Below are 13461 nucleotides of genomic sequence, written 5' to 3'. Positions count from 1 at the left end.
TGGTGTTTGGGTTAGAATGCGAAAATTGGATGTTGCCTTCAATTGGTCTAGAGCCCCCATGAAACGAGGACAGATCCTCTGGACCGCAAAAAGCGGTCCAGGGGATGATCCCTTGGTTTAGATTGATTCAAGGGATGGTCCCCATTCATAAAATAGATGGGGATCATTCATCCCCACCAATCCATATCAAGGGATCATCCCTTGGACCGTTTTTTGCGGTCCAAAGGATCTGGACTGCCATGAAACACCCTTCTTAAAAAGGTTTGGAACATTTTTTATATTTTTAAATTTAAAGTAGTTGAGAATTAATTTAATAATATTATAATTAATATATCTTCTAATAAAATGGTCTAATTAAATTTAATTGGATTTTTTTCAACTAATAAAATAGATTTAATGGTTATCATAAAATCTAAAAGGATATAAATAAGTATAGGATGAAATCTAGAGACATTAGAATAGAATGTTCTATACAACTTAAGATTATTTTGTTGTGAGACGTAAAACTTAGCCCCCTCTCTTACTACCTAAAATGTTAAAACCTAATATAGATTTATGTGCATCCATCGACATTTAAAAGAGTGAATCTAAGTCATGTTTCTATTTCACGACCAATTCAAAATGGTGCATTGATGATTGGTTAAAGGATTGATGACTACGTGTTTTTATACTATCAAAAGGATGTAGGTATTGCTTATGAGGTAATGGTGTAATAGCAAAACAACTTCTTAATTTCTCATACATTTAAGAATTGAATCTTGATTTCAGTAAATTAACGGATAAATTTATTTTAATGGATAAATTTATCTTAATAAGCAGTTAACTTAAGAATAATTGACTTCTCGACTTATCCTAATAGCCGGTAAAAAAATTTTTTGATCGAAACAATCACTCTAGAATTAGTTGACGTAAATTGAATATCGAATGCTAATTTAAAAAAAACAAAGAATGTTTGTCTTTTAAAAATTATTAAGTCAATGCCTCTCTTATAAATTACGATTCAAATATATAAAAATCAACTTTTGGATATGCATGAGTTGTACTTAGGAAGTAAGATCATCTACTTATAAGATTATCACAAAAAAAAAATTAGGGCAAGTGCCCCACAAACTTATGTTTCATTTTTATTGCTTTCTCATACACATTCACTAACAATGCCCAAACTTGATAATGTGCATATACGAAATTATCCTAACAATACGAAGCCATATAAAAAGCAAGTATTCTATTCCACTCAACTTATTTGTAGATTTACTATACAGGGAAGATGCATATCATGTTGTATAAGGAAAATTTACATGATATCATCCTTAAATCCAGGGTTTCGACATGCTTTTCCTGTTCCTTTGATTCTTCTGTACTGGATTTCCACCGCGCTGCATCTCTAATGGCATAAGCAATTGGACATCACAGATTGATGATTGATAGTGAAGGAAAATAGCTCGATGCCATGATGGATAATTTCGAGAGTTTCATCCATCAACTGTGTAATCTAACAGTGCAAGCCACTGCTTGTGCCCAAATCTTCAGTCTTGCCTTAACTTCATCAGGATGATCACCTGGAAAGTATGAGCCAAATGAAAATTCTGCTGAATCAAGTGTAAGAATTAATCCGAGAAACTAGAAGAGAGAACTACGAATTGAGCTGTGGAACTAAATTCGCACCGTCGATTGCTATCATTAAGAGTGCAAAACTATGTATTTGTTAAACTCAGGTTGAGAACCATCTAATAAGCTATAAAGCAAGTATCATTAAGAAAGCTGGTAATTAAAGTGCCATGAAATTGTTCCAATAAATTTGGTACTAAACCAAAAACTTGAAGATTCTTTTACTACCATGCTGTTAACAAGAAATAAAAAGTAAAACAAGATGAGTAAAAGGGAAAAAGAATGGTAGGAAAATGATGCAGAAAAAAAGAGAGATATTGAGAGACAATTACCAGGATACAAGGATAGAAAAGCACTTGAACCAAAGATTTAAACAGGAATATTGGCAATTGAAAAGAGAGATGAAAAGTTAATCCCTACAGCTCGGCAGTTAAATTCAATCTTTTTATCAAGAAGTTATAAAGAAAATAGTTTTGAAATTTAAAAGCAATTTATCATGAAAACATCATCTTAATTTCTTCCACTCTATCAGAAATCTATCTGGAAGAAAAAAATGCATTCAAAAGAGTATCTATTGCACCTACCTTATTCAAGGGGAAAGGCCCCTCTTTTTTTTTTCTTAATAAAAACTAGTTTCAAATTTGTAGATCACCACCACGAGGATCTCTTACACAATTATCCAATTTTTCGGCAACAACTAAATCTTTCTCTGATTGGTCACCTGCAGAAGGATCTTCCAAATTGTAAACCCCAATCGTACAATCAAAATCAGCACTTTGAGCAAGATCCCAACCAAAACAACAAGCAAGTTCCAGCATAAGTGAATTTTATTTTATTTTTATTAGATTATAAAATCCCCTCTTACCAGGGCTAGAGATCTTCCAGTTCGCAACGGGAAGGGCAGCGATCGCCTCATAAGATCCGTCCGCGTCCCCGCCGGCATTGCCTGCGCCACCACCCAGCAATCGACCCATGGAGTAGCAAAGCTCGAGAGCAGGCAACATGGCGCAGAGCCCCGGGATCTCGTCGTGGCTGAAGCCGAACCCTAAGTCCAAGCACCCTTTGAGCTCCTCCAGGTCGCCGTCCGTGAGGCTTCTCGTCCTCGGGAGGCTCTCTCCCCCATCAGATCCCCTATCCGACCCTTCCTCGAGCTCTACGGAGCCCTCCCACCTCACGCCGCCGCCGCCGTGACCGCGCCTCCACGGCCATGCTACTTGGCCGCACCGCTCGTTCCCGGAGTCGTCCTCTGGATCATGCGGCCTCCGTTGCTGATCCCCCTGGTTGCTCCTGCGCTTATGGCCTCCGTTGCCCATCTCTCTCTCTGCGACTGGTTCGCTACGAGAATGACATGGGGGTTTAAATGAACGGGATGGGATGGGAAAACAAACACATGACATGTGATATACGGCATGACATGGCAGGCAAATGGCATGTTACGTTAACATTTATGTTTTTTTTAAAAAAAAATAGTTATTGGCGTCCACGTGATGGAATGGGTTCAGATATATCCATACGGATAGATTCGAAATCAATTTTGATTAAAAAGTGTATTATTAGTAAGACTATTTTAACTCAATCAAAACTACTTAATATTATTATAAAAATGAATAAAGATTAAAAACTACCTACGTACATGAGCAAAATGACATCCTTAAAATAAAAAATAAAAGATGTCTCATCAAACATAATCTGAATAATATTCTTATTTTAAATATTGTTGTAACCATTACAACTAACTACTGTAACATATACTAATAACTATTTTTTTTATATTTTTTTTAATATGTAAATTTTTTTTAGCCATAGTAAAAAAAAGTGTATATAGTAAAATATTTACAGCACTAATAAGAATAATGCACGTCTCTTTCCGGTGACTTGTCTCTGTGCTGGAAGGAACCCAAATCATATCAGCAATTTGAGCCAACATTTTTAATTAATTTATTCCAAGTGTGCAAATTGAATAATTAAAGGCTATAAAATGCCATTAATAATTCCATGAGAAGAAATAAAATAAAATAAAAATAGTTGAGCATAAATCCTTGGAATATATTCTATGCACTAGGGCCCCACAGGGGACAGGGCACTAGTAGCTGGCTATTATTATTGCTTTCCAAGTCAAATTAGCCAAGTGTTATGGTACTTAATTAATGATCATCCAAAGAACAGCTCGTCAAACATATCTACACAAGTATTTTATAAGTGAGATGCGATATCATTATTATTATTATTATGTTATATATTATTATTGCTTGCCAAATTGGATATGTATTCTCTTTGCCTTGGAATCTTACAAAATTCTTTGGAAGGTGCCCAAAAGATCCATGAAACCTAACAGGGAATGTAGGGTTTGAAAAATAGTTGAAAAAGAGTTGAATGCTTGACAAATAGAGAACTTTGACACTTCGATCGTTTTGGCCATGAGTCACAGCTTCGTTCGGTACAAGTAATATATCATCAAGTGACATGAAAGAAGGATAGAACTCGAAGAACTAGGCTTTGGATGGAATATAGATAGAATTTTTTGAAAAGGAAAAAAAGTTATTATATGGTTTTTTTGAAAAGAACTAGGCTTTGGATGTTATAAATATGATTAAAAAAATACTCCTAGCAATTTACTAAAGTATAACTCTTGATAACCAATAAATAATGATTCGATTATTATATTGTATTGATAAAACATAAAAAAAAATCATTATTATCGATATAAATAAATAAAATTTGACAAAGTCAGATATTGTTAGTTGATTTCATATGCAATCCTGTTGCTTCCGAGGAAGCTTCCAGTTCATGAATATATATATATTCAAATAAAAAATAATTAATTAATTAACTAACAAATTATTTAATGGCGGCACTTCAGAAATTGACAAGTCAAAGCTGGAGGCCATGACTAGGACTGCTTAGCGGCCGCCCATCTCACCGCGTGGAACCCACTGCACAGGTCGACTGGCCTGACCCCATGGCATGCATGCATTTACCCATGATCCCGACCATGGCACGCATGATGTCAAAGCACGTGGGGCCCACCCGCTAGCCACTATGCCGCCATGGTGTTGCAATCTAACTTGCAAGAGTTACTTTCAATGGGGAGATGACGCGTGGCAATCTCTATATTAAAGTGCTTCAATGTTACTTAATATTTTTTTCGAAATAATGTCGATCATTTTCATAATTATTTTATCGAGTTTCTCTACTACATCTCGATCCACATCTTCCCCTTCTTGTAGCTCGAAGACCTACCGAGCTTTCGTCTCGGTACCCTAAACCTCATCTGCCCCTTCTCGCACCTTCCACCTCATCTCCATGACAGTGGTCAGTGGAAAGCAACATTTAGATCATCCAAAAAGTAAACAAGCAAAAACACTTCAAAATTGAGAATTCCTTTCTTTTCCTCTCAAACCACTCATGTACACAAAGCATCGTTGAAGGAAATTTAGTGAATATCCGGCAAAATCCCCCTCGGATCAGGTGCTCATCGGCCGTGGAATGTTCTTGTTTTGCGAGGGACATGAAACCAGTTCACTGCTGCGCAATCACGGAACAACATGGTTTGCTTCGGAGCAAGAACATCTAGCTCGATGTCAACGAGCCGATTACTAAATGCATTCAGGAACTAAACACATGAATGCAAGAATGCTCGACGTCCGCCCACAGAATCCGACTCTGCGGATCGGAAGAAATTAAAGACAGAACACAAACAAAAGGCATTGACTGAAACTCTGAAAGAATCAAAATGGCGCTGCGATAAACCAACGCATTTGTAATTACATATTCGGAAATTGTTTTGCAAGAACAGTTCCTGCTGTGGAGATGCCGGCCCAATCTCTTCCTCCAAGCATCTCAAGCCGTCTCCGCCCCGCCGCCATTTCCTAAACTCCTGCCGTCTGAATTCTTCCCTTCTGTCTCGCCTTCTGATCGCCTCTGCGACGAGGTCACGCTGGGAAATGTGATCCAAGAAGGAGCTCTGTACTCGAATTGGTCATCAGCGTCGGTCGTGTCATTCTCCGAACACGACTGGTTTGAAGATCTTTGCGAGCCCTTTTTATGGAGCCGGCTGCTCCCCAAGACTACCTCGGTCGGCAAGATGGGTTGCTCATTACAAGGGCTACCCATCAAGAGCACAAGAGCTCTCTCCAACGCGGTCGTAACCTTATCCATGGACGGTCTGTCCTTTCCTCTCATCCTCACGCACTTGCCGGCTGTTGCAGCTATTTTCTTAAGCGCCTCCAACTCGGCGGGAGGTTCAGCGACGAGTCTAAAATTGCCGAAATATCCCCAGCTCTGATTAGCGGCACAGCCCACTCGACGATATTCCCTTCGTCAAACTGCATATCGATTGCTTTGCGCCCGCTTAAAATTTCCAGAAGAAGAACCCCAAAGCTGCAAACATCTGATTTTGTGGTCAAGTAATGAAGTTTGTAGTATATATTCGGGATCGAGGTAGCCCAGAGTACCAGCAGGAGGTTCCGACAACGGTGAGCTGCTGTCCACCGGGCCTAACAATGAAAGACCAAAATCAGCAACTCGAGCATTGTGTTCCTCGTCGATAAGAATGTTCGAAGATTTGATATCCCTGTGAATCACGGGTGGGCAAGCATATCCGTGCAGATATTCTATTCCCCTAGCTGCTTGGACGGCAATGGTGACCCTACGAACCCAATCCAGCCGCTGTTTTAGGCCCGGATCCTTGCCATGGAGATGTCCGTACAAGGAGCCATGGGCCATGAACTCATAGACCAGCAACCTCGCTCCACCTTCTTCGCAGTACCCAAGCAAGTTAAGAAGATGGGCATGATTTAATCTTGAGAGAAGGTCGAGTTCCGTACGGAATTCCTTGGAGTTCTTCTCATCAGATGCTCTTGTGTCTTTCTTAACCGCAATCAGAGTTCCATCCTTCAGGGCCCCTCTGAAAACACACGAAAAGCTGCCCTTTCCGACAAGTGATTCCTCGCGGAAGCCACCCGTTGCCCTTTCCAGCTCTCCGTACGTGAACATCTGTGCTCTCCTGATCTTCAAGTCCTCCAAGTCAGGCCGGACCTTTATCGGTTCCTTGCGAAATGAGTACGTCCGGGCTTTAGGTACAATTGCATCGGAGTCGGAACATCTACAATTCTGCAGTTTGCGGCTAATGTAAAGACACGCGACTACAAAAACCGAGCTCACGAAGACGACAGCAAATGCAACTTCTGCAATGAAGATTGGCATCTGAATAGATAGAAATTTGCGGCTGTTGGGTTTGCTTTCCGATGAGCAGAAGGTACGGCATTGACTCGTCGTGCAACTACTGGAACACTTGAATGCACAGCCGCGATCGGAGGTCAAATTGCAGGGTGTAGATTGGTAAGTCCTGTCGGGGCAGCCGATGCTGCACGGTAAACAAACTCGTGAATCGGTTGGCTTGCAAACTTTACTCCCCGGGCTCGTGTGGATGAATTCATAATACCCAGGGCCGCAAGGATTCGAAGCACATAGTCCAGGAGAGACTGCCATTGGAATCGACCAGGGACCTCCAGTGCCCTAACATAGCGGCCTGAGTGAAGGCTCCGCGAGAACACCGCATGTGAAGTAATCTCCTGCCACGATCTCGTACACCCTCGAATCTCTTGGCGGGGGGACACTGTTTTGAAGTTTGAAACCCCAGCAAACAACTCTGTGATCCATCCTCTTAATTCCGCAAGCATGGAACCGTCCACCGGCCACCGAAATCATAGGATCCATCGGAACCATGTTGACGTCCCCTTGTCCTAAAACATCAGAAGAAGACTGCTGCGTCGCCAAGCTCCTTCCCCAGCAGAAGACCTGAGAGTTCTCCAAGATCCCACAGACATGAAACCCACCAGCTGAAATATACTGGAACCTCAAGTTCTTCGGTGTCAGGCTTATGACACTGCTCCCGGTCTCATCGCCCCAGCATAATGTCGTTCGATTACGAGCAAACATACCAACAATTGAACACTGACCCTGCGGTGATCGACATTACGGTATTGTTGAACTCGTGAGAGGTAGTCATGTTGTAGCCCCAGCAATCTATGTAGGATGCGCCTCTGCGAGATTCCTTGTTCAGCAACCGAAGGGCACAAAGGTGGTCGTCGCCGGCACTGATCTCCGAGTAGGCTGCACCTTCCACCATGGGCTGAGGAACACCCATGCTGACATAGATGTTGCTGCCCCAGCAGTAGGGTCGGCGAGCATCGAGAAGGAGACCACAAACAAATCCATCACCAGCAGTAAGCCCCAGGAGGGGGAGCCTAAAAGGTGCTCCATAGACGATGGAAGCATCAGCACCAAAGCAAGAAACCAGGTGAGATCCATCTCAGCTCAGACCACAAAACACTGGGCCATTCACTCCGTAAGAGACGGCAATGGAGGACATCGATCCGAGCCCTGACACCCCCAAACAAGTAGAGCCACAAATGCCCGCCAAAATTGCAGCTTGAGCGAGAAATCCAACACCAAAAATGCTCATTTTAGGATAAAAGGAATAAATCTGAGAATCCGTGCAAGCATAACGAAACCTAACAAAAGCTCACACGGATATATAGATGCAACCCATAAAAATCGTCGCTTAGAGGAAGAGCCGCATTAGATCGGGCAGATGATAGGCAGGTACCCACAGCTTCCCTCACCTTGAGTCTTTGACTACCCGCAAAAGAGACGATTTGAGGGGGAAGACAAAATCCAAACCTGGAACGCGGGATTCCCCATCAGAATGCGGCAGCTTGCAAGACGAGATTTTTAGGGCTGAAATCGAGCAAGAACCCCAACGGAGGAAGTAAAACCGCAACCTTCGTCTGCTCCAACTGGAATGCGGCGACGCCCGCCCTAGTCCACGGGCAGCGATCGTCGTCACGGCTCTTGCAGGGTGGGTTCGGAGATGGGGATGAGAGAGACTAGGCGGTGCAGAGAGGGACGAGAGCATTGAATGCCATAAATTGCAGCTCCCGGTTGGAGGATGCTGCGTTGAAGAACTTTGGACTTGCTTTGCTTATAGTTTGTCACTTTCGTCTCCTCACTTTCGTCTCCCTCTCTTTCGAGTACTCCTCTCTCTCTTTCTTACCTAGTGAAATGGGTAAACATTTTGGACGTCCAAAAACTAAAATTAAGAAAAACATTCATATGGCCGTACCTTTTCGAAATGTATTAAAAACGGTAACAATTATACATGTAGAAATCAGTCACTTAGCTGCTATATGTTATTGCAGTTGATTGTTAATTTCTATTTATGGTAATACTTATTTCAAATATAGTGAACATGATGAAATCATGTCAGTTTATTTTACATATTGAAATATTAATTTAATTAAATTATCATAATCAAATAAATAAAATTAATATAAATTAATCATACTATTATAAAAGCTAACAATCAACTATTACAATATGTAATAATTATATACGATTTTTCATAAGATTAATCATCATCAAATAATACTCATTTTAAATATAATAAGTGTGATGAAGTTCTTTTGGTTTGTTTTACTAATTAAAATATTATTTTAAATAAAGTAGCATTCTTAAATAATCAAAATTAATATAAGTTAATCACATTCTTGTAGAAGTTAATAGTCAGCTACTATATGGTGTAGTTGTTGATCCTTTGACGGTCGGTTATAAAGGGTGAATAGCCTGAATAAAAAATAAAATCTTTCTAGTCTTTTCAAGCTAAATTAAGAAACACTTGCATAAAAAAAAACTCAACACAGATCGTTTACTTGGTTACAACCTAGGTGGTTGTTAATCCAAGACAAATAAAGCTACTAAAAATTTTCTTCTGACAGAGAAGTCTTTTACAACAGTTAAAGTACTCGTATACAAAACTAAACAAAAAGTAGAAAGTTTACAAGTGTTTTTCTCTATCTTTTTCAATGTTTTTTAGTTTCTGGGAACAAAACTGTATTTATAATCCTATTCATGGCGCTTAGGCGTGAATAGAATTTTATCTATGAAACATTAGATCGCAACAACGCGTGTTTCGATAATATTTTTGTTCCGAGCGCCCTAACTGTGAGGGGCTCTGGAGGTGCCCAGTTGATCCGAGCGTTGTTCGAGTGCCCGGACCAAGTCAACCAATAGGTTGACTTTTCAGTTAGGGTTCTCGCTTCGGTATCGCTCACTTGGGTGATTTCGGGCATCCAGAATAAAGCACAGCCAAACTCATTTTCCGACCTTCTTGAGTAATCTTTCCGCTCTGCCTTCTCATCCCTCGGAACCGTTGCACGCTTCCTTCTCGCCCGCCAACGTACTTCGCTCTCTTGGGTGATTTCGGTCATTCAGAATAGAGCTCATCTGAACCTATTTTCTGAACTTCTCGAGCAGTCTTTCGCTCCGACTTTTCATCTCTCAGAAACGTCGCGCGCCTCATTCTCATCCGCCAGCGTACTCTTCTGCAACACCTCATCCCTCGGACGCACCAAGTCCGTCAACTACCTCCCGTGTCGTCCTTCTCGTTAGCTGTGTCTTTCGCTCGATTTCCTATGCTCTTAAGTTCCTACACACTTAGACATATGACATAAAAACATATCAGGACCTGATTTGACTTGGTTGATCACATTAAAACTACAACAAAGTGCTTACAATCTCCTCATTTTTAACGTGAGCAAACCCAAGTAAAGTTAGGGTAATCCAAAAGATAGCTTAAATTGAAAATATAAGTTTTGCAAAATAAAATTTGCAAAAGTTAACCCTCCCCCTATTCTCCAGAAAAAATAAGGAAGTTTAAGTTTTAAAAATCTGGATTTTTCTAATTTATAAACTATATTTTTAGATTTAGAAAAAATCTAAAATTTTTTATAACATTTGTATAGTCATATATATCCAGAAGATATAATTTTTTAAAAATATATATATATTATTTTAAGCATAAATAAATTCTTGAGGACATATTTTTTTTAAAAAAAAATCTTAAAAATAGTTGTTAACCTTGAAAATTCATGAATTATATATTTTATGAGAATGTATTATAGGAAGTAATGTTGCAAAAAAAAAAAAATCACAAATTGAATTTTTGAGAATTGTTTAATATTACAAATACTTGTTTGGATAAATAATTCATATAAAATTCAATAAGATTAGAAATTTCAAAATTATTTTCTTAGATCGATAGCATAATGAGTTTTTACAGAAAAATAAATTTTGTAAAAATTAGCTCTGAGAAATAATTCTAAATTAAAAAGGACAATTTTAGAAACAAAAACTATAGAAAAATAATATAATCGTAACAAAAATTTTGAAAATATTTTCTTGAATAGAGAATATGATAATCTTTCACAGAAAAATAATGTTTGAAAAAATAACTCTATAAGATATTTTTAAATTAAAAATATAATTTTTGTTAAATAATTCATAAAAATAATTTAACGGTAAAAAATATTTGAACTTTTTTTTTACAGATAAGTGATGAAATTTTCTTTTTTTTTTAAAAAAAAAAATCTAATTAATTTCTAGTAGAAATTTTGCTGAACAATTTATTTGAAAATATTATACAATTTTAAGAAATTCTAATTAAAAAATAGGACATGCATAACAATTTAATTTAAACATGTTTTTTTAACTCAAAATAGATTTCTTCTTACCGGATTAATCAAAAATTTTCTCGAAGTATATTTTTGTGATATTTTTCTAACTTGACCCTTATGGAATCTAAAATGTTAATTAAGTCCTCAATCGTATTTAAAATTTTATCATAGCATGTGGAAAATTTGAACATGAATCATCTTTTTCTGGCATTTCAATTTTATCTTTTAATTTTATATTTTCATCTATTGGTTTTTGAAAATCTTCTTTTAGACATGTATGTTCTTTCTTTGACTTTATATACTTTGTTCTCTTTTTATATAATGAATTACTTAGGATTTAGACAATTTTAAATAATTACTCTAGAGAAAACTTACTTACTTGATTTACCATATATTCGTCGGTAGATTATTACTTTCTTCTGCAGTGTCTTTCCTTTCATCGATACTCTCGATACTCATTTTCGAGGTGTTTTTGTTGGATCGTGATCGTTTGATAGAGGGGGAGGGGTGAATATCGATTACAAAAATTCGTCGAGTAAACGCAGCGGAAAAGTAAAACAATGCAATACTAACACAAGAATCAATTTTACTTGGTTCGGAGCCTTTGGCGATTCCTACTCCAAGGTCCGCACACAAGGGTGCTTTCGTTTGGGCAATTCACTAGCAATTCGAAGAATGTTACAATAAAGAATTACAGGAATGCTAATAAGAAAATTAATACCGACAAACTGAAAAGAAGTAAACTGAAGATAGTGCTTTGTCGGAGTAGCCTCGTGGCGTCGCAGGAGCACAGTAGAGCAGTCTGAGAGTTCTGAGTTGTTGTTCTGAGCTTCGGCTTTAACCCTCCTTATATAGGAGGCTCGGCGCGCCCCGGATCCCTTCCGGGCGCCCTGGTGTGACGTGGCAGACCCAACCAGCGAGCTCCACGTGTCAAAGCCGCGAAATGGATAATATTTGCCTCCGGGCGCCCGGATCCCTTCCGGGTACCTGGACCTCCTTTCTCCAGAAAATCCTTCTCCTGCAAGACAAGGTTAGTCCGAGGCAAATATATAATGTGTAACCTGCAAAACAAAGTGTTAGCACAGTTTATAAGTTCAACAAAAAGAGTATGACGTAGATTCTGTCTTTCCGAGACCGGAATCCAGTCACGATCTCAACTTAGATATCCGAAATAGATCTAAGCCGGATCGACGCCTAATGTTCCCTTTCCGGGAACGTGTCCTCACAGTCATTCCCTTCCAGTGACTTACCTTTACTCACCTGCCAGACTTCTGGTCAGCCCTTCGACCCGTATGGACTTCTCGCCAGCTATCCAATCAGCCCTTCGACCTAGCTGGACTTCGTGCCAAATGTCCGGTCAGCCTGTCGACCCATTTGGACTTCGTGCTAAGCGTCCGGTCAGCTCGTCGACCCGCTTGGACTTCGTGCCAGACATCCGGTCAGCCCGTCGACTTGTCTGGACTTCGCCTGCACACTCGGTCAGAGTGTTAGATAACGACAAACCTAACTTAACCTAATTTGTCATTCATCAAAACCTGAGTTAGACCGTTAGTGTTAACCGCACCAACAATCTCCCCCTTTTTGATGGAATGACAACCTGGTTAAGTTAGTAAAAAAATATGCAAGTAACAAAACCAGCATGATTTTTGAGGTTTAAGTTAGTTTTTAACTTTAACATTTTGTTTGCTCTAACTTAACCACCTATCCCTCCCCCTTTGACATTCATCAAAGAAGGACAAAAGTCAAGCAATCAAAAATACAGAATACAGACAAAATAAAAGTTGAAGAAATGATGTCAAGTCAACTTGGGGGAGTTTTAAATGTCACCATATAGTAACTTAACTTTTATAACATAACTAAGTTTTGAAAAATACTTAATTTAGAAACCTAACTTAGTATATTTTGAGTAATTCTTAAAGATGGAATTTGCCAACTCAAAGAGAAAGTTTTTAAAAGCAAATAGTCAAGTATAAGTTTAGGGAAGTTAAGTTTAAGTTTCAAACATAAGTGTTTAAGTTTAAAACCAAGGTTTCAAGATCAAGGTTTAAATTTTCAAAATGAGTTTCAACTTTGAAACACTTTTCAAACATAAGTTTTTAAAATCAAAATTTCAAAGCTAAGTTTGAAAAATCTACTTTTTCAAAACTAATTAAAATTTTTCAAAATAAGTTTGTAAATGAATCAGGTTTCAAAACCTTAGTTTATAAAATTCAATTTAAAAACTTAGTTTATAAAAACTAGTTTTCAAAAAAAAAAATTCAAACATAAGTTTTCAAAATCAAAATTTTAAAGCTAAGTTTGAAAAATCTACTTTTTCAAAACTGATTAAGATTTCTCA

At 38.5% G+C, this 13461-nt stretch overlaps 1 protein-coding gene and 1 pseudogene across 2 annotated transcripts; both read right to left on the bottom strand.

The window, feature by feature from the left end:
- Positions 1 to 1080: 1080 nt before the first annotated feature.
- Positions 1081 to 2960, bottom strand: LOC121985425. Of its 2 annotated transcripts, XR_006113180.1 has the most exons (3): positions 2474 to 2960; positions 2193 to 2329; positions 1081 to 1559 (listed from the first exon to the last, which is right to left on the bottom strand). XR_006113180.1 is itself a non-coding variant. In XM_042538879.1 (2 exons), exons 1-2 carry the CDS (start codon positions 2919 to 2921, stop codon positions 1480 to 1482), a joined length of 528 nt encoding a protein of 175 aa, XP_042394813.1. In that variant the 5' UTR covers positions 2922 to 2956; the 3' UTR covers positions 1081 to 1479. The 2 variants fall into 2 exon arrangements, 1 of the variants encoding a protein (XP_042394813.1); XM_042538879.1 differs by lacking the exon at positions 2193 to 2329 and having other exon boundaries at positions 2474 to 2956.
- A 1868-nt stretch (positions 2961 to 4828) lies between these two features.
- On the bottom strand, positions 4829 to 8655 carry LOC121985424 (annotated as a pseudogene).
- Between the last annotated feature and the right edge of the window lie 4806 nt (positions 8656 to 13461).

This window comes from Zingiber officinale, chromosome 5B (assembly GCF_018446385.1).
Source record: "Zingiber officinale cultivar Zhangliang chromosome 5B, Zo_v1.1, whole genome shotgun sequence".
In the NCBI taxonomy this organism is placed as follows: domain Eukaryota; kingdom Viridiplantae; phylum Streptophyta; class Magnoliopsida; order Zingiberales; family Zingiberaceae; genus Zingiber; species Zingiber officinale.
Note: the sequence above shows the minus strand (reverse complement) of the source record. Positions and strands in the feature narration are given on the sequence as shown.